The 19,246-nt window shown below is 42.5% G+C and overlaps 1 protein-coding gene across 6 annotated transcripts; it reads right to left on the bottom strand.

Moving 5' to 3' along the window:
* Nucleotides 1-638: 638 nt before the first annotated feature.
* Nucleotides 639-17,566, bottom strand: MXD1 (MAX dimerization protein 1). 6 transcript variants are annotated; one of them, XM_033159113.1, is made up of 8 exons: nucleotides 17,316-17,566; nucleotides 15,702-15,801; nucleotides 12,419-12,448; nucleotides 10,315-10,368; nucleotides 8,307-8,381; nucleotides 6,709-6,823; nucleotides 5,625-5,784; nucleotides 639-5,506 (listed from the first exon to the last, which is right to left on the bottom strand). In XM_033159113.1, exons 1-8 carry the CDS (start codon nucleotides 17,392-17,394, stop codon nucleotides 5,319-5,321), a joined length of 801 nt encoding a protein of 266 aa, XP_033015004.1. In that variant the 5' UTR covers nucleotides 17,395-17,566; the 3' UTR covers nucleotides 639-5,318. The 6 variants fall into 6 exon arrangements, with proteins under 6 accessions (XP_033015004.1, XP_033015003.1, XP_033015005.1 ...); XM_033159112.1 differs by having other exon boundaries at nucleotides 639-5,509; nucleotides 17,316-17,561; XM_033159114.1 differs by lacking the exon at nucleotides 10,315-10,368 and having other exon boundaries at nucleotides 639-5,509; nucleotides 17,316-17,560.
* Nucleotides 17,567-19,246: the final 1,680 nt, after the last annotated feature.

Here is a 19,246-nt window from a genome sequence, read left to right as displayed (position 1 = left end):
TTCATTCTCACAACCATCTCGCAAGACAGATTGGCCCAAGTAGGTTTCATGCCAAGACTCTCCCAGGTTGGCAACTAGCTTGGCAAACAGCTATTGAACATGGAGGCGGCACTATTTAGCCCAAAGGAGCCTGCTAGGAATATCCAGTGCGGTAGTTCCTCCCACATCCTTTGCCCTTGAGCTGACAGTTCACCAGATTTGGCCCAAGACCACAGCTCCTTTTCTAGTCCCCAATGCTGTGGAAGAATCAGACATCAACAAGCAGGATTCAGACAAGTGGAGGAAATTATGCTTCCATACTATACTTTCCACCCCCTCTTCCCTTGCATGGCTCAGAGTAATCGATATAGTACTGTCAGTGGCCAAATATTGATCAGGTCCACATTTGCTTAGTTTCATCAATGCCATAGCATCAGCTCAAGTTCCCAGAATCTCAATGGTTCCTTAGTATGGGTGCTGCTGCTGGAAGCTAGGGTAAAAAAAATGCTAGAAGTGGTTTTCAGACAGCTGCCATGTTCCCTACAGACTGTGAAAAAAAGATTTACTAGCTAGTTTCAAAATGATCTGAATGTCTTTATAAATGAATGAATGAATGAATGAAGAGCTGCCTTTCAAGAAACACTCACACTGGAGCACTCTTTAATAATGAAATAATTTATTTTCTAACAGTTGAACAATACAGAAGTATACATATACACAGCAAGGTCTTCTAAAACATGTAATTTCTAAAAATGCATGTGCTAACTGTAATAAAAAGCACCATTATATGGTCTTGACACAGGATTTTTATGACATGGTATTTACATTAGGAACTGAACATCTGGAAACTGGATTCCTATTTTCTCCCTATCTGCTGCTCCCCTGTTTAGGCTGCATTTTTATTTGGAAGACTCCAAAACTAATGTCAAGAGTTCAAAAGCGCAAGTGTTGTTAAGAGCACCTATTTGAGGAAAGGTCAATCAAAAAGAACAGCGCAAAAATAAAGCCGAACTCCTCCAGATAGGCCAAATCTTTGGGCACTTCAGAAGGGAACAGGTATGTTTCAGTAAGCATGGCAGCCAAACAAGCTGACTCTTAAGAGTTGTTCAACCAGACCACAATATTCAAAACTGGTTTGCTATAGTCAATCTTTGTACAGAGACGCAGGAGCAGGGAAAGAGATTTCGTTTGCTCAGTAGTGCGTGGGGATGTTTTTCCTCCAAACTAAGAGTGTCACTGATTCACATAGATGTTCAAAGAGCTTCAGGTGGTCATAATATACAAAAACCAAACACTTGCCCTAACAGAAATAATTAATAATAATAGTAATAATAATAATAATAATAAACCCTCTTCAAATCAAAGCAGCAAGGGAATAAGCAACACAGTATTTGTAATCAGGGGAGCAAACACATAACTAGGTATAAAAAGCAGAATTTGTCTCAATACAGTTAAGTGTCAAAACCTGAAATCTGTTACCAAGAGGGCAAAAGAAGGACTCAGAGTCCTAATATATTGCTAGAGCTTACACCAGGTGCCCAGTTCACTCTAATTAGGCAGAGAGCACTTAAAAAAACAAACCTTCCCCATCATTCATCCCATCCTCCCAAAGAACATAGGGCTTCCTTCTAGTGGATTTGTAAGTGCTCTTGAAGAGATTTAGTTCTGGAGAGCAACAAGATAAAAGAATGAGGGAGGGGAATAAGGGCGGGAGAGAAGTGCCATATTCTGAGAACAAAGTGCTAAAATGGCAGTTGGCAGAACTCAGCCTGCTAATGCCCAGAGCTCTGGAATCTTGCAAGAGGGTGGGAAAGTTTGTGGCACCTCACTGGACATCTCAAATAAGTGCTCAACTTGAATCAAAAACAGGTATTCACACCAACCCTGGAAAAAAGTTCACAAGATGTGACTATCAGCACCTTGAAAGCTCTGCTTTATAAAAAACACATTACCATAATAAAAGTTCTGGGTGTTCAACACTCAGGAGAAAAGTTCATCAGGTACAGACAATACTTTTAGGCTACTTCAGACTGTCACCCTGACATCCACATTTACTTCTGATCAGAAAGAGCAAAAATTCAGAATTTCCATTGCCAATCAAGTGCGCCCCACATTCACTTCTGCGCAGGCCGTTGCTGAGTGCGGCAGCATTTAGCGCGACCTTGTTAACACACGCGGCTTCCAGCTGTAAACACAGGCACAAAAACAACCCCAGTTCCCCTTTAGTAATCTTCAAAATTAATGTATCTGCAGCTTATCGAGTCATAATGCTGGTGGATCAGTGAATTCGAGAGAAAGTCTGGCTAGACCATAATGTCACACTTCTATGGCCCAGCTTATACATCACCCAAGTGACATGGTTGCCACTCGCAACCCTTGTGGTTGTTCCCACACCACCTTGGCAGTGTATGAAACCTCTGCTCATGAAGTTGAGACAGGATAGATTAGTGCAGTTATGCACCACACCAGTGCTGCCTACCTGCAAGCACAGTACAAACCTCCCTCACCCTGTTGGCAGGAATTTCTAATAATGGGGGCCATGTATGCAACTGGGCCTATTTATCCATCCATGAAGTGAGCACAACTATCTGAGGGATGGGCAAGGAGCACCACAAACATTTGCAGCTGCTAAGGCCAGTCCTAGCCAAGAGATTTAAAAGTGTCCCTCCCTGGAGCCCACAGGACAATTTGTTTTACCTGCCCAGATGCTTCTGAAACCCCGCTCACCTCCTTAGGTTAGTTTTTTTTAACATTAGTGCATCATTTGCAAAGTTCAATATTTCTGTACCACCCAAATTTTGAAAGGACCACATCCAAACAGTGCAAAGATTAATTACCGGTTCACAATAGGGACCAAAAAACAAAACAAAACCCCAACCCCCCCAAAACAAGAATCCCACAGTATTTTACTAAAAATACAACAGGCACAATCCACCAGGAATTTCTCCGGCTCAAAGTACACCAAAACAAAAGTGGCCACATACAACCATGGCTAAACTGCTGCTTCCATGTGTCTAGATATTTGGGGCTCGGGGAAGAGAAAGAAGGGGTGCTATCTAGGAGAAGTTAGAAGTGGATTGCGCCCAGTTATAATTAACTCATATAAAGGCACAACAATTAAAACACATTAGGCCGAATCCTTAAGACTCGTTACGTCTAAAGAAAAGTACACAAATTTGTAATTCAAATTTACCCCATCAAAATGCCCCCAAAATCTGAAGTTACATTGAACCTTAAAGTGGCAACATGGAGTTGAATTTGTGAGGCAGTTTTATGCAACTCATTAACAAATATAGAAGCTCAAAGCTCTCAGGCAAGAAACATGTCAGAACAAAGGACCTCAAAGTGCAGCTACTCAACTTCTTTTAGTTTACAGGTTGGGAGCTAGCTCTCTGAAGGGTTTTCTGCTTCAATTCAAAGCCAGCTTATAAATGCAAGAAGGCCTCCAACAAAAAGGAGTTCAGTGCAAGTCTGCTGGACAACTTAAAATTCCAGCCTTTTTTTTTTTAACATAGCACACTCAAAAGAAATAGCTTTGGAGATCTTTAGCAATCCACTAGCCCCACTTCCCATCTTGAATTTTTTCCCCAAACATAGCTTTAAGCTTCTTGAAGAAATCAAATGTAATTTTCATGTTGTTTAGAACTTGTGTCCTAGTGGATTTTGGCAGCTCAGGTCATGCAAGCAAGCATGAATTACATTTTGAAGCTAAATAAGCTACATAGCCCTTTTAGAGTGAAGTGACATGAAGTTGCTTAACTGGCTCTCAGGTATCCTCTAAGTGCTCGGGGACAGCAAGCTGCATACAAATAAATATTAAAAGTCACTGGGAGTTAATGTTCAAAGCAAAGAGAAGGGGACTAAGGAAATTCACTCAGTGGACCTTGAAATACAAAGTTTCCTAAACATCTATAAAAGCATAAAATCATAAGAATGTTATTACATTAAGTTGATATAAAAATGAATAAATACTATTCATAGAGCACATTATGTACATTTGTTTGTGCTCTAGTTAGTGGTTAGAATGCTGTTGGATGTGGGATACTAGAGACAGGGTGAGAAGCAGACAGAAAAGATAATAAAGTCAAGCCTAAAATCCACACACAAGTCACTTTTCTGAGGGCTACCAAATAATTTAAACAGGCAAAGGAGTACTAGAATGCCAAGATGGCACCACAGAATTACTGTAATGCAGTCTCCTCAGTCATTAACTCAAAGCTAGCACAGCTAACTTTGTCACTCAGTTATTGCTGATTTTTTTTTAAGTAAACAGATTGGACTAGAACCAAGTATACAAATGAGGCATAATTCTTTTGTGCTAAAGGGATCGAGATCAGCTTTGTTCATCTCTCTGAGGTAGAAAGAATTGTCCCAGAGACAAGAAGGACTAGAACTGCTGCTAGGAACAAAAGGTAAATGCAGCTATCAATGCAAAGACATCATCATAAAGATTGCACTGGAGTAGTTTAAAGTACCATTTGGTCTTTTGACACCAAAGATAATTGAGATGTCTTTAAGTAAAGGCATCCTACCAAGGTAATGAGCTAATAGTGAAAAGAACCCCACCCCATCAAGAGCCTACAGCACAATCCTATTCCTACACTATTTCTGCCAAAGTTAGTTTTAGTCTGCCAGTTGCCTGTCTCAATCCTCGCCCTCTGGGACTACTGCTGAGAAGGTGTCTCAGTGCTTATAATCCAAATGGAGCTTTGATTCGGTACTGGCAGGAGTGTCTCAGAGATTACTACATTACAACTACAATGACTTGGGACACTTCAGAAGTAACTTCTGAACAGTGGCTGGGACATTTCACTGCGCAATTCCCTCACAGAAACTTGCAATGCTTCTTAAGTATGCTCTGCCAATTACCAGCTCTGAATGACAGAAACCATGAGTTCTTCCTGTAGAGGTCATGTTTGAGGAATAGTGGCTAGTCTGGCTGTTTCAGACACCTTATATTGTGCTCTCCCCTCCTCCCACCCCTATAGTGAAAAAGTTAATCTTGAACATTAAGCAATAGCAGCACAGGCAAAAAGTGTAAGTTGCTATTACTGCAACATTATTGGGTGCTTAGAAATTTGGTAGGAATGTTCAGTCTCATAGAGATGAGTTTTACTGACAGAAAAGGGAAGCTAGTGGATGCCATCAGATGTGTGCTCCAGAGAGTAGCTTGTAACCCACAACCCTATGCACTGTTTTCAGACTTAGGCAAAGCAGATTTTGGTAATGTTGGTGGCACAAGAAGTTTACGTGCAAGAGAATTGTGGGACGGTCCAACATACTACCTAGTAAGATCCAACAAGGAAACAGCAATGGATGGAAAGAAAGCTACTGGCTCCTTATAGGCTGAGACAAGCCTTGAGATTGTTCTGCAGCTTTATTCTCTTAATGCCAGCGCTCGAATAGCCCTCATCACTGCAGACACTCTGCAAGCTTCCCCTTTCGTCCAAATCACTTGGGCTGCTGCTGCTGCTCCAGTCTAGGTCCCCTGTTAGGTAGTCTGTGCTTTCCACATCCACATCGATTTCTTCTGCAAAAGAAATGCCAAGTTACTTGGGTAACCCAGACAGCATTCATTTCCTAACAGTGCAATTCATATTTGGTCATGGAAGCAGGGACCCCACTCAAACACTACCAGTACGCACCTCTGTCTGAATCGGATCGATCAGAAGAAACAGTAGATCCTATACTGTCCATTCTTATTCGCTCAATGCCCAATTTCTCCAGCTGCCTTTTCAGGTGCCGCTGTTCTCGTTGCAACTGATCTATTTGGTGTACTGCTTTTCTGTCATAGTCTTCAAGTTTCTGTAGAACAAAACAGGTGTGATATGATTCTTGTGTATTATGTTAAAGTTAAAAGCCATGATATCATATTATTATTATTTGCATATGAAAGTATGTCTAATGGCACTTCCCAAGCAATTTTAAGGCCTTGTATAAAATCATGTGGACCCTTCATCAGTGATGGGCAGGCATCGTCTTTGGCACCTACTCATCATGATTTACCTTCAAGTGCCTGCCAAGATTTAATGTCTGTATGTATTCTTCCAATGCGGTACAATGTTGACTCAAAGATTATGTTTTGTCCTTTCTCGTACCATGATGAAGCAGCCCTCTTCATTAGTGAGGAAACAATGTTCTTTAGGAATATGGCGTTATTTACTCCCTATCTGTCAGGGATTGCTCTTCCCTTTGGATGTTGCTCATGAGTAACGACAAGCCTTCAGGTAAGCTAAAACTATTTATTGTCCATAATGGAATTACAGAGTCTCTGGAGCACGACTGCTCAGTTAGTTTCAGTTTCTCGGAGTGGCGGGCTTTCGCGCCCCCGCCAACAAAGCCAACGGTTCGGCACTCTAAAATGACGTCTGCGTCTCCTCCTTCCCCCCCCTCGTCTCATCTTCCTGTCTGAGACTGGCAGCTCCTGGTCTTTGCTCTGCCATCCCGGAGCCTGGCATCTCCCTCTCTTCCGGAGACATTTCCTGACGGGGGCTTGAGCTGGGAGATGAATCTGTGGAGATTATGGGTGGCTGCTCTCTATACCCCAGTGACCCCCCTTCCCTGGAGGAATCGCTATCTTTTCTCCCAGCTCTAGCTTGCTCCTCTCTCTCTCCCTGCTCCTCCCGAGTAGTCCCTCTATCCCTGACACCATCTCAGTTCCATGATATATTTGACAAACGTAATGAGCTTTTTTACATGGAGCTCTAGAGCACATCCGCTTCAACTCACCTTAATGTGCAATTTAGCTTTTGTAAGTAAACTTAGCGTGGTATGCCTACTGGATTCCGGTCCAAGAGGCACCAGCCCTTTGAGCTTCTCCAGACACAGTCGCAGATGAGCACGCCTGTTAACCAAGATACACAGGTTGTTAATGTGTGTAAGATCAACAATCTGGAAACATTCACAATGGGCACTTCTCTATTATATAACTAAGGATCTAGGATAAGTAATCATGAAGCTTAGAAAAGAGATGAAAAGCATGTTCATCACTGTCTCAGGCCATTCTGAATTAGGCCTTTTGAAAGTTGGCTATGCCTGATTCAATACCCATGCTAAATGTCTAAAACAGGGGTAGAGAACTGCCAGGCCATAGTGGGCAAGCCAAGCTCTCCTGTCCTATGTGGGGCATTAATATTTGTCAGATGTGGGGCAGTAATATTGAGGCTGGGTCAAAAAGAGGTTTACAGGTAGCTTTGAAGCTCAACCATCAGCTGATTTTCAGGGCTTCAAAGTGCGGCACAAGACTCCTTTCAATGTCCAACCACCTGCTAAGATCAGCTGCACTAGGGAGTTAAGATTCAGTTTCCTACCTATAGTTTAAATGTACTTTGATGTTAACACATGCCATGAAGCTATAGTCAATCTCAAAATAAAATACACCACAAAGTCATAAAGTGATGCAATTATAATTACACAACGCGAGATACCCACACATTTTAATTAAAACTAATTCCAGTTTTACCTTACCCAGTAATGTAGCAAAATTAGTTTCAGAGATAACTAACCACCACTGATAAGTTGATCACCAGCATTTTAACTAGCTGTTGGAGACCTTGAGCTTTTCCATATAATAAACTCTGTTTAGCTTTAGAATTTTTCAGCTAAAGGCAAAAGCCTTTAAACTGATTGGTTTTAGTAAGCCTATTCATTAACTGTTGTCATTTTTGCAGATACTCCCACACAGCATTCAAGTCTATTGGACTACTGGCACGTCTAACCAAGTACTATCTATTCTGACCATAAGCAGTTCACAAAGGTCTCTTTCCTGGTCCTACAACCTAAAATCCTTATAGCTGGATGTGTGAGGGACTGAACCTGGCATATTGTGCACTGAGAAATGGCCTTCCCTCATTTTTTAGAAGGGATTGCAACATTTTCTATTTCAGTAACAAACTAGTGCCAAATGCAGCCTGCAAAAAAAATTAACAATATTAAGTCACAACTGTACCCAGGAACCTATAAATACAATTGCCACAGTTGATGTGGCAACTATTAATTTAATTCTGGCCCTCAAAACTGGGGAGTTTTGCCCTTAACATTGCCAGAATTTTCCTCACTGAGCAGCTATATTAGGCTGCTGCATAGGCACCACCTCCTGGGGGCCAAGGCTCTTTGGGCACCCTCAATTTTTTTTCTGAGTGGGCCTGGCCCTCCAATTGTTGAGGCTGAATGCAGAGTTGGGTGTAGAGCAATACTGTGTTGGGCCCCCTCCATGTTCTTCAGAAGATGGTGCTTCTGGGCTGCTGCTTCAGCCTACACTTGTGCCTTTAATTATGATATGCTCCAATAGTCCTCCAATTAGCTGGCCACACTACTTTTAACACAACCTTTTAAATTCCCAGCTTCTGTGTGTACCCTTTTCTGCTACTCTTCCTTCCTTGCCTCTTCCCTTCAGCTCAGTCCTTCTCCATTCCTTAACCACATGGAATGAAAGAGAAAACAGATTTTTAAAACAAATTCACTCTAGCCTTCTATTCGGCTCAGGACTGATGACAAAATAAACAGTATGTGCCTGAAGCAGGGGTAGGGAAGCTTTTTAGACTGGTGGGCCAGATCCCTCTATTTCCACACCACCATGCACCAACCTTGACAGGTGGGCAGATGCAGGTAAGTTGTTGCATCCAAATGGTTGTCAGGCACTTGGGAACTGCAGCATAGGGGCCTTTGCCAGCTTCCCAGGCACTGAGCATACAGCTGGCAAATCTGCTTTCTGCAGAAATTGGCTGCACAGCTGAGTTCTTCACAGGGAACTCTGCTGCACAGCTGATCCAGCAAGTTTGAACTTCAACCCTGTTTTATGTTTTCCCTGATTTAGGCAGGGATCAGCTGCACATTAGGGTTCTCTATGGGGGAACTTGGTTGTGCAGCCAACCCATCACATATGACATCAGGTGTGCAGCAGATGGGTGTGGTTTGGGGAAAAACAGCTTTAACAGGTCAAAATGGAATCCATGCTGGACCAAATTCAGCCAGTGGGCTGAAGGCTCCCTACTGATGTTTTAAATACTAGCTTGTGAAGAAATTAGTTCATGAAAGGAAATAAAGTTGGAAGAAAATCCCAGAACACATTCCTCTGGAGGAAGTGTATGGTTATGGTCCTTTTTTTAAAATGCTGGTATTAAAAAGGAATTCCTGTCAGGCTGTGCAAATGAAGCCCTTTGCAGAGGTGGGTGAAAAGAACAGAGAGCCTGCCTAAGGTAAGGGGAGAGTTGCATGGAACAGCCTTTTGGTGAAAGCCAGGAGCTGGGAAAACACAGTCCTGAAAGTTTTTGCTGAGGGGCATGGTGTTCTTTGTGCTTACAAAATTATTGGGATTGGTCTTTTCAAAGAAAAAGTGCTGGGAGTTAGGACTGTGGGTACAATAGGCCCTCCTCCTTCAAGTCAAACTGCCACATACTTAGGGGCATTTTTAATACAATAAAAATAAAGAAAACAAATATTCCCACAGGCTAGTAAAAATAACTGGTGGCTTACAAACTGATCTGCCATTTGTAGAGCCCAGGTTGCAGCAATTACAATTTGCCCTCAATTAGTCCTATGCAATCCTAAGTAAAGATACATATTTACTAAGTATACAAAAGTACTCTTAAGACCAGCATGGAACAGTGACATTTAATAAGCAAGAACTATGTTGTGAACCAGAATTTCATTGACACAAGGAAAGTTTCAGGAGTTCTTCAAATATAGTCTAGGTCAGGAGTAGGCAATGTGGTGCCTTCCATATGTAATTGCAATGACATCAAATCGATAAAGCAACAATAAAGTATTGCATTTTCAAAAAGAGCACTGATAAAATTCCCTTTCCCGCATATTCAGATGGATAACCATAACATTTTACTTGGCTGCCAGAATTTTAACTGGTTAAGCCAGATGAGTCATAGTGCTTCCATTTTCAAAGAACTACACTGACTTCCTAGTTGTTTCCAATTCAAGGAATTCCCTTTAAAGCTCTAAGTGCCTTCAGACCCAAATGCCTACAGATCCTTGGTAGAGAGCCTTCTTCCTTAGTGAAAGCGTATTATGTATGCACAAAGGACTGGGCATTTTCTGTGCTGACACCATACTCCTCTCCTCAGGGAGATTTGACTGGTGTTGTCATTACTATCTTTTCAGCACCAGTTTAACATATATTTGCTCAGGAGTTTGAAAGGCTTGTTGCCCCAGTCTTCCTTTTACTTTTTACAGTTCTTTTTGCCTCTCAATCTTAAATCACTTGACAAATGTTTTATTATATTTGTATTTTTAATTATTATGTTCACTGTATGCTCCCTGAAATCCCTTGAAAGGCAGCCTACAGATACTGTTAAAATAAAACAGACAGTAAACACTATTTACTTGGTTTTGTTGCAAGCAGTCTTCACAAATGCAACCTTGCTATTTGTAGACATGCTGTAAACACATTTAAAATTTAAACACTTAATTTCTATTTATTCCATGGAAGAAAATAAAACATGTGCTTAACTTTTGTTATTGAATTTAAGTGTACAAAGTGCTTAACCATGACTAAATCATGCCCATATCATTTTAAATTGTGGTTCCTAAGATATCTTATCGGATCATGACATTTACAGGCTGAGCTGGCGGAATTTCCCTGCTTCACTTTCTGTAATTTCCTTGGTAAATATTATGGGAGGCAATTCACTAAGCACTGCTGAATTAGTTCTCTATAGAAAATGATTTACAAGACGCCTGATTTGGAATACAGACAAATGTTTACATGTTGGAGGCTACATTTACTCAAAAGGCCCAAACTGCTCTACAGTAAATGGCCTGAAGGACAACAGGGAATTTTTCCTAAAACAATTTTTTACTGGTAATCCAGTTCATGCTAACAATGATCAAAAGCTGAAAATTTAAAACACAATGTATTGTTTCACTTCTGTAATTTAAAAGATTGAAGCTGTGCAACCGTTTAAATTCACTTCAGGTGCAAAGTGTTACAGCATGTTTAATCCCTTGTAGAAAGCACCTGTGTAAAAAACCCAGAATGATTTTTTTGTCTATGTAAAAAAATAATTTCATTCTTAAATGAAGTAGAAATATGTCAAAATGAAGCCCATGATGAGTTTTAGAGAAATAGTAGTAAGTAGTTTCCTATTTTCTAGGTTTTATTACCCTCTTTTCATAACCATTAACTCATCATTTGCCATATCCCAAATTAAGCTCCAGTTCTTACAACATATATGCAACTAATTCCTAAAATGTTTCAGGACAGGTGGTACCAAGATCCTTTTCTATATAAACATAGGATTTAGTCTAACATTCAAACTTCACATGGTAATCAGTCACATGGTAAGTCTACCACACCGATAAAGCCATCTCAATTAAGCCACAGCACTGTGACTAATGTACACCTAGCCAAATGCCTCCTAGGAGTACTCTAGATGTCCTATTTGTGCCAACCCAGTTAGAGCAGCAATCACATGTATGGATGCCAAATTGGACTTAAAATACTTAAACTTAGTCCTTACCCTGACAAGGTCTAATCCAGGCACTTCAATATGATTCTTTGATCAGGTTATGGCCTTTATAAATCAGTATTTCCCACATTCATTTACTAGCCTGAGAACTGTATGCAAGGAAAGTGGCAATTGGTAAACCACAAACTAGTCACTGCGGTTAAAGCCTTTGGAAGTACAGTGGTACCTTGGGTTAAGAACTTAATTCATTCTGGAGGTCCGTTCTTAACCTGAAACTGTTCTTAACCCAAGGTGCCACTTTAGCTAATGGGGCCTCCTGCTGCTGCCGTGCCGCTGCCGCACGATTTCTGTTCTCATCCTGAAGCAAAGTTCTTAACCCGAGGTACTATTTCTGGTTTAGCAGAATCTGTAACCTGAAGTGTCTGTAACCCGAGGTACCACTGTACTGTGTGCCAGCTGGGAAATACAGACTGCAGATCCCCACTAGCACATGTGGTTGGAATGAAATCACAGTTCCTAAGCAAACATCACTGAAGCAATAGCCCCTTTCTGAAGATCATGGAGAAATAAGGCTGCTGAGAAGATGTTTTCTGAGACTTTGTCATTTAGAGAGCCATCACTACCAATGTAGTTATTTTCATAACAGCCCCAATTACCTAAAGGCACTCAAACATAGAAAGGCTGAAGGATAGTTTTCAAAATCATTTCAATGTGGTTTGAGAACAAGCAATGTTTAGAATTCAGATTATAGTGGAATGATTAAATGCATATGGCAAATAGAATGACCCAAAGACAGTGCACATGAGACTTTGCATTAACGCCTTTCCACTCAGTAGCTCTTGCCACATGCACAATTCTGTATACTTCAAGCCACCAACCTACAAAAAAAACAGCTTCTCCAAACTGCATTTTAAAACTAAACGCACTGCTTTGATTCACCTCATTAAATTACTATAAAATGTAAGATGAGACTACTGCTGTGATTAATTAAAATTTATAATGTCCTTTTGGAGACTCACCTGTTCTTTTCCATTTCATTGTGTGTTGATCTAAATAGAGAAAGAGGGGATTAATGTAACCATTTACACTTGTCAACCATGGAGTAAATATGCTGCAGTAAAAACTGCAAGTACGAGGGTTCTATTAACTGTTCACCATTAGAAGGCTGCAAGGAAACTGCTGGGTACCATTGCAGCTTTCAAACCACTTTCAACAAGATGCAAACACTGTTGGTAACCGAATCCCAGGTCTGTAGGGGTCTCAAACCAGGGACCACAGTTGCATTATAAATAAGATACAATCGTGCCTGCCCATTCCATGGATCTCACCATAAGGTGCGGCAAAATAATCTACTGAATGAATCACAACCACTTATTTTGCAAGACCCACAGTCTTTCTGAATTCAACTATATCCCAGAATACAGATTAAGAAAGAAATTTCCTGGATTATATTGTCTTTCCTCCTCCTGTCCTGTGGGCGGGGGTGGGGGGAGACTGTTGCTTTTAAGAGCGAGGAAAAAAACTTTCCAGGAGAACTTGATAACATTATTACAACAACAACAACAAAATGCAAATATTTAACCCATCCAAATTATATGACTGCTCCTCTAAAAGCATTCTGAAGAACTTGTGAATGATTTTGGATAACTTACCTGCATAATCATCACCATAATTTCATTTAAAAAGTATGTGAGAATAGAACAGCTTATATACACTCTGCACATGATGTACTCATGAAGACAAAACTGCTAATGCACAACAAAAACATATTGCACAAACCCATGTATGTGGCAGTCAGGTGACACCCTCATGTGCCAAATCCTGTGTAAGACTCCTGTTGTACTTACTGACATGAGAGGCTAGAAAAGTAGAAACCTTTGTTTTTAGTATGTTCTTTTTTATTATTCTAAACAAAGAAATAAAGAAAGAAATAATAGAAATAATAAAAACACACATGCAACAACAAATTAGAAGGGAAGCTGAATGAGACTCCAGAAGATTCATAGCTCAGTTGGTTAAAGAGTGGTGCTGATAATGCCAAGGCTGCAGGTTTGATCCCCATATGGGACAGCTGCATATTCCTGCATTTTAGGGGGTTGGACTAAATCAGGGGTTGGCAACGTATGCCCCATGGGCCAAAAGCGGCCCACAAGCCACCCCAGAACTGAGCCGTCCGTTTGGTGAGTCCCAGCGCGCTGCGCTAAACCGGTAAAGCGCAGCGACTTGCTTCTGCGCAGGTGCGACTTGGCGGCTGGGCATGCGCAGACGTGATTTTCGGCACGGCGCTGCGCTGGCCCAGCCCACAGAGGATCTCCACGGGAGCCATCTGGCCCAGGCAAGGTACACCTTGCTGACCCCTGGACTAAATGATCCTCAGGGTCCCTTCCAACTCTATGAGTCTAAATCTTCCATATCTGATGCAACTGATGATCTAGCACCTAAATCGAGTGGTATGCACACTTTCAAAGTTCTACTACACACTCATCTTAAAAGCAGGCAAATGGGCTTACATGAAAATCATGGGAAGAACCTATGAACTGAATTGATTAGCTTGCCAGAGACTCCTGAACTATATTTGAGCATGTATTTTACTTGTACCAACATAATTTTATACAAACTATATACTTCCTTGGAGAACTGGATTTCATGTAAGGTTCACATTAAAAGCTAAACTTATAAAGCTGGGGCAAGGGGGAAGAAGAGTTAACACTGAAACTTCATCTTCCACTTTCCATACCATTCCCAAATGGCAGAACATCATGTACTTATCTCAAGACCACTAACCATTGGCACAGCAGGGTAATTTAAGGATAAAGCTTTAACTGGGTACTCCCTGCTTCTAAGGCATGCAGTGACATAAAGGTAGCCTGAATCTCCAGATATGTAAACAGAAAACTAAAACAAGTGTTAGCAAGCTAATGGTTGAATCAACTGGGCCTAAAAGAGGACACATTTGCAGACTTCTACTTTTATCACTATGTCGACTCTCATTTTACATACCCATGAAAAGGAGGACATATGGCAATCCTAAACTGCTCAGTTCAGCAGTCCAAGGAACTTAAATCTGCCATTATCTAGCAGAATTGTAATAGAGTAATATATATTTGTTCCAACAGACTTTGACTTTCCACACAAAGATATAACATTGACCCTCACTGTTAAGATTTTTTTATCCGCCATCATTAACTGTTTTGCTTTTCTATACTATATATGGATGTTTTGATATGCTGCAAGCCACCCTGATTGCTGTTTTAGGGATAAGGGATGGGAAATAAATATGCCTAATAAATACATCTTGTATTATATAGCAGTTTTGAATACTTAATGCAAATACCCCATAGGCAGATAGTCATTTTGTGCACGAGTGCCAGAAAATAAACTGATGCAAAAAACTCGATCCATATATGTTTGCACTCATGCAAGAGAATAACAAGCATATTTATGCAGAAATAAACCCCATTTTGACAACAGCATTTACTCTTTAATAATTGTGCTCTGGTTTACAACTGGTGTGGGGAAACTCTGGTCTCCTAAACTACAGCTGCCATCATTCCTGGCTATTGACCATACTTTCTAGGCCTGATGGAAGTTGGGAGTTCTGAAACATTTGGAGGGCCAAAAGTGCCTCACCCCTGGATTACAGCTGTTAATTTGTATTCAAATCTCAATGGCTTTAAAGAAGCACTCTTCCAAATCCATTCTAAATTTCTTAGAAAACCTGGCTTCCAAAAATCTAAACTGGCACTGAAATGTGTGTGGCGTTTCCAGCAAATTTAAATTGAGTATTTAGACTGATCAAGTGCCTTTCCGCCCCCCAAAAAACATGTCTCAAAATCTTTAGAATGAAGCACAACCAACTCAAGATGAAGGAAACTAGGTTAGTTTAAATTTGAATTTCATTTAAATTTTTGACAAATACTTCTTCAGATATTCCAACTGCAGCATTACAGTATATTGGTTCAGAGGCCAGTGTAAACATTGACAGGAAAACAAAAGTGAAACTGTCATGCCCTTTTGATCACAAACATGAAAACATTTATACAATACAATCTACATCTTGACTTAAAACTGTAATCCTAACCCTGTCTGCTTAGAAGGAAATCCTAATTAACTCTATGGGGCTTACTCCCAGGCAAGTGGGGTAGAACTACAGCTTAACCTTTTAATTAAGGGTAATATCCTTGTAATTAGCACGTGCCCCATGTACTCCTCATGCCACTGCTGTAGTTGCTTTGGAAGTGACTGAGTTATGTGCATGGCTCACCCTGCAAGACAAAGACAGAACGCTCAGTTTTTCCTTACCTGCTACTACTACTATTTTTCTTAGATTTGTTCCTTCGTTTTAAGGCATCTCTATCCTTGCTGCTGTAGGGTAACATGGAAGCATAGCCATGCTCAGCTTCTGTGGGGGGGAAAACAATTATTCATCCTATTATTAACACATAGCAAAAACAAATCAACTCATTTAAGTTTACTGGCAGATAAAACTAAATGCTTCATCTCTTGACATTCAGTGCATGTTCTCCTTCAAATTAATCCCATCCACAGGATTTTACATGCCATGAAAGCTGAATTCAAAACACCCCTCACTCAGAAATTCACTAGATGGCTAGCCTCTTTGTCTCAGCACTCTTATGTGCAATATGTTAACATCTTATCTTACAAGCCTGGTATAAAGAATACACAAATAGTGTACAGGAAGTACTTTGAATGCTTGAAATGCACCAATTATTATGATGCTGGATTAATAAGAATGTCTTAGTTGTGGGTGGGGGTGACAAGAGACTATGAACGTTTGAGCACCGCGACACTCCCTCCCCCCTTTCCGGAAATGTAACAGAGTTTTGTAAAGGCTATTTGGAATTTACAAATGGGGAATGCCTTCAGACTCGGGCAAGGGGCACAGCAGCTTTCCATCTCCACAGTTTAAGCGCTTGACCTCGATCGTCATGGCCGCTCCATTTCCTTCTACATTTCAGGCCCCAGTTAGGGTTAAAAGCGGAGCGAGTGGGTGAGGAATCGCAGGGCATACCCCCAACAATAGGGCACGCTGCCCCAAACTGAATTTATTTGTGTGTGTCGGCTTCAGCCGTTTTCTTTATTTATTTGTCGCCATGGATGTTCTTGTTAAATATCTTCGAGAGGCTTTGTACGAAGCGGGCCACACATTAAATGGGGGTAAAATGCAAGGGGCGCAAGATTTATCCACACGATCGGAAGCGGGGCGCCTGGTAGATTTTTACACAGTAGTAGCCCCACAACCTGCCCCCGCCCCCACCCGCCACGCTAAGTGGGAAGAGGAGGCGGAGGCTGGGAGGGAAGGAGGGAGGAGCGAGCAGGAGAAAAGGCAAAGCTGGATCAGAAGGGAGTCCGGGGCTCCCTCCCTAGCGAACAGGCTCAGAAGAAAGGAAATCTGCGGAGGAGGAGGAAGAGGAAGAGGAGGAGGAGGAAGCCATTCGCCCCCCCCCTTTCGGGCTTATTTTTAGCCCCCTCCTCCTCCTCCTCGCGCGGTGGAGCCTTTCCGGAGGTTCCCGTTTTTCGCTTTAAAGGCCCGAGTTGTTTACTCTTTTCCTCAGTGGGGATGGGAAGAACGGAAGGCGGAGATCGTGCCGAAGGAAGGAGGGAGGGAGAAACGGAGAAAAACACACGTACTAATAACAACCTGGAAGCAAGAGGGGAGGGGATCGGCGTCGCCCCTCGCCCCTTCTTCTCCAGCCTCCTGTACCGAGAGCAACAAAAAAACAACGGCGGCGACGGCATCCCGGAGGAAGCCTCGCTGTCACCGGGGCGGCCGGGTGCTCTCCCTCAGCGCGGCCCGAGCCGCCAAACAGGAGCGAGAGAGAGAGAGCGGTGAAGCTGACAGGCCGCTCTCGCTCTTAAGGCCCACAGAGAATCTCGGCCCGCCGGCAGGCCTACCTCGCTCCCTCCGCTCCAGGAACTCGGCCGCCTCCAGCAGCATCTGGATGTTTTCGCACACTTGGGCGGCCGCCGCCATTTTGCCGGCAGCTTCGTCCTGCCGCTGCCGGAGCCCTCGACGCCGACGACACCGCAACCGAGTCAGCCGCAGCAGCCAGGACTCTCTTCTTCCGCCGCCTCCGTCCAGCGCCCGGAGCTCGACTGTGTGTGTTTACCCCACCTCACAGCTTGACAGACTCGCCGCAACCAACCCCTCCCTCTGCAGCCCAACCCACTGCCCCTGGAGCGCGGCGCCGATTGGGCGCCCGTGGCCCGGCTCCGCCCCTGCCGCTGTGCGATTGGCCCTCATCTAGGCAGAGTGGAAAGAGGAAAATAAGCGCCGAGCCACGCCCTGCTCGCTCTGCATTGGCCGCCTCCGCTCGTCAGCCCGCCTCACGCCTCCGGTTGGCTCGCCGGGCCGAAATGGCCGCCCCTACTTCAGATCTAGTGTCTAATTGGGCAAGCCTTAGAAGCACGTCCCATTCGACGGTGCTATAGCAGTGCCTTTCCTTTGCACGGGCTACCCATTGGTCAGGGCTACCAAAATGACGTTTTACGCTAACTCCCGTAGGCCCAATCCAGGCTGCTCTGGCTTCTAGCCAAGTTCGAGCCTTCCTTTTTGATTGGTCAGTGCTGCCCATGGCCCCCTCCCCTTCGCTTATTGTGTTGACTTCTAGCGTTCCGCCCCGCCCACTAGCCACGCGTCTTTGCCATTATTTCTTGTCCAATCAGTTTGGGGGAAGGAGGTGGAGGGGGTTCTATGAAGCCCAGGCCTAGTTAGCTGTGCTGGCTAGAGCAGAGGAAGGCCCTAAAGACTAGGCTTGGTGCAAGGAGAAGGCGAGCGTGGCAGGCTCAGGCACTGCAAGGAGAATGCAGTTGTGTTTGTGTCGGTAATCAAAACAAGGCAGTCTCTGCCCCTGCCGGCTTACAATCTTTTTTTTTTGATTGAGAGAGACGGAAAAGGAAGGAGGAAAAGAAAAATTCAGTCACTATTTTCTGAACAGTGGTTCCTATACTGACAAGCTGGTACAGTTCACGGAGCACCAGGAGGTGGTGCCTGTTGGAGCTGAGCCTCCTGCTTCTTACCTCTCCCACTGGGACAGCCTGAAGGAACTGCTGCCACCAGGTGACAGTTGAGGGGAGAGGAGGCCACATACCCCTTTGCCTTGTAAAAAAGAAAAGGCAGCCACGTTGAGCTATAAGGAAACACACCCAAGACATCAATTATATTAGGGCATTCCACTTTTGTTGGAAGAAGAGCCCTGCTGGGTCAGGTCGGCACCCCATCTAGCCCAGCATCTTCTATTACTATATCTATATATCACCACCATCTATATCACCACCTTCTCTCCAAACAGACTCAAAGCAGCTTACAGATAGAATAGAAAAAGCTAAAAACATAGAAAATAAACCATTTAAAAGTATTTAAACACTGAGAATTAATATATATACCAAAATATCTATTAAAAGTATAGACAATAGTAACACTAAAAACAAAAAATACCCAATCCTGTACTTACAGTGGCCAACTGAGTGCCTGTGGTAAACCATGTATGTGAAATTAAGATTGTTTTTAAACCTGACATACTCACTTTATTATTATTATTACTACCATCATCATCGTCATATATCCTTCCTTTCACCAAGACTGGAACTCAAGGTGGCTTAGAAAAATTAAAACAAATATAAAATACAAAAGCTAAAGACATATAAAAGCTAATAGTTATAAACTCCAGCAGAAAAACAATATAAAAACTATTCCATTACAAATAAAAGCAGCAATGCATTATCAGAAGCCCTTTTCTTAAAGAACAGTCAGTCCACAGAGGCCTGTTGGAATAAAACAGTCTTCTACCAGTGGAAGTTCCAAAATCTGGCAGCAGACCTCCATA

This window comes from Lacerta agilis, chromosome 8 (genome assembly GCF_009819535.1).
Source record: "Lacerta agilis isolate rLacAgi1 chromosome 8, rLacAgi1.pri, whole genome shotgun sequence".
NCBI lineage: Eukaryota > Metazoa > Chordata > Lepidosauria > Squamata > Lacertidae > Lacerta > Lacerta agilis.
The sequence above is the reverse complement of the archived record's forward strand: the minus strand, read 5'-3'. Positions and strand labels throughout refer to the sequence as shown.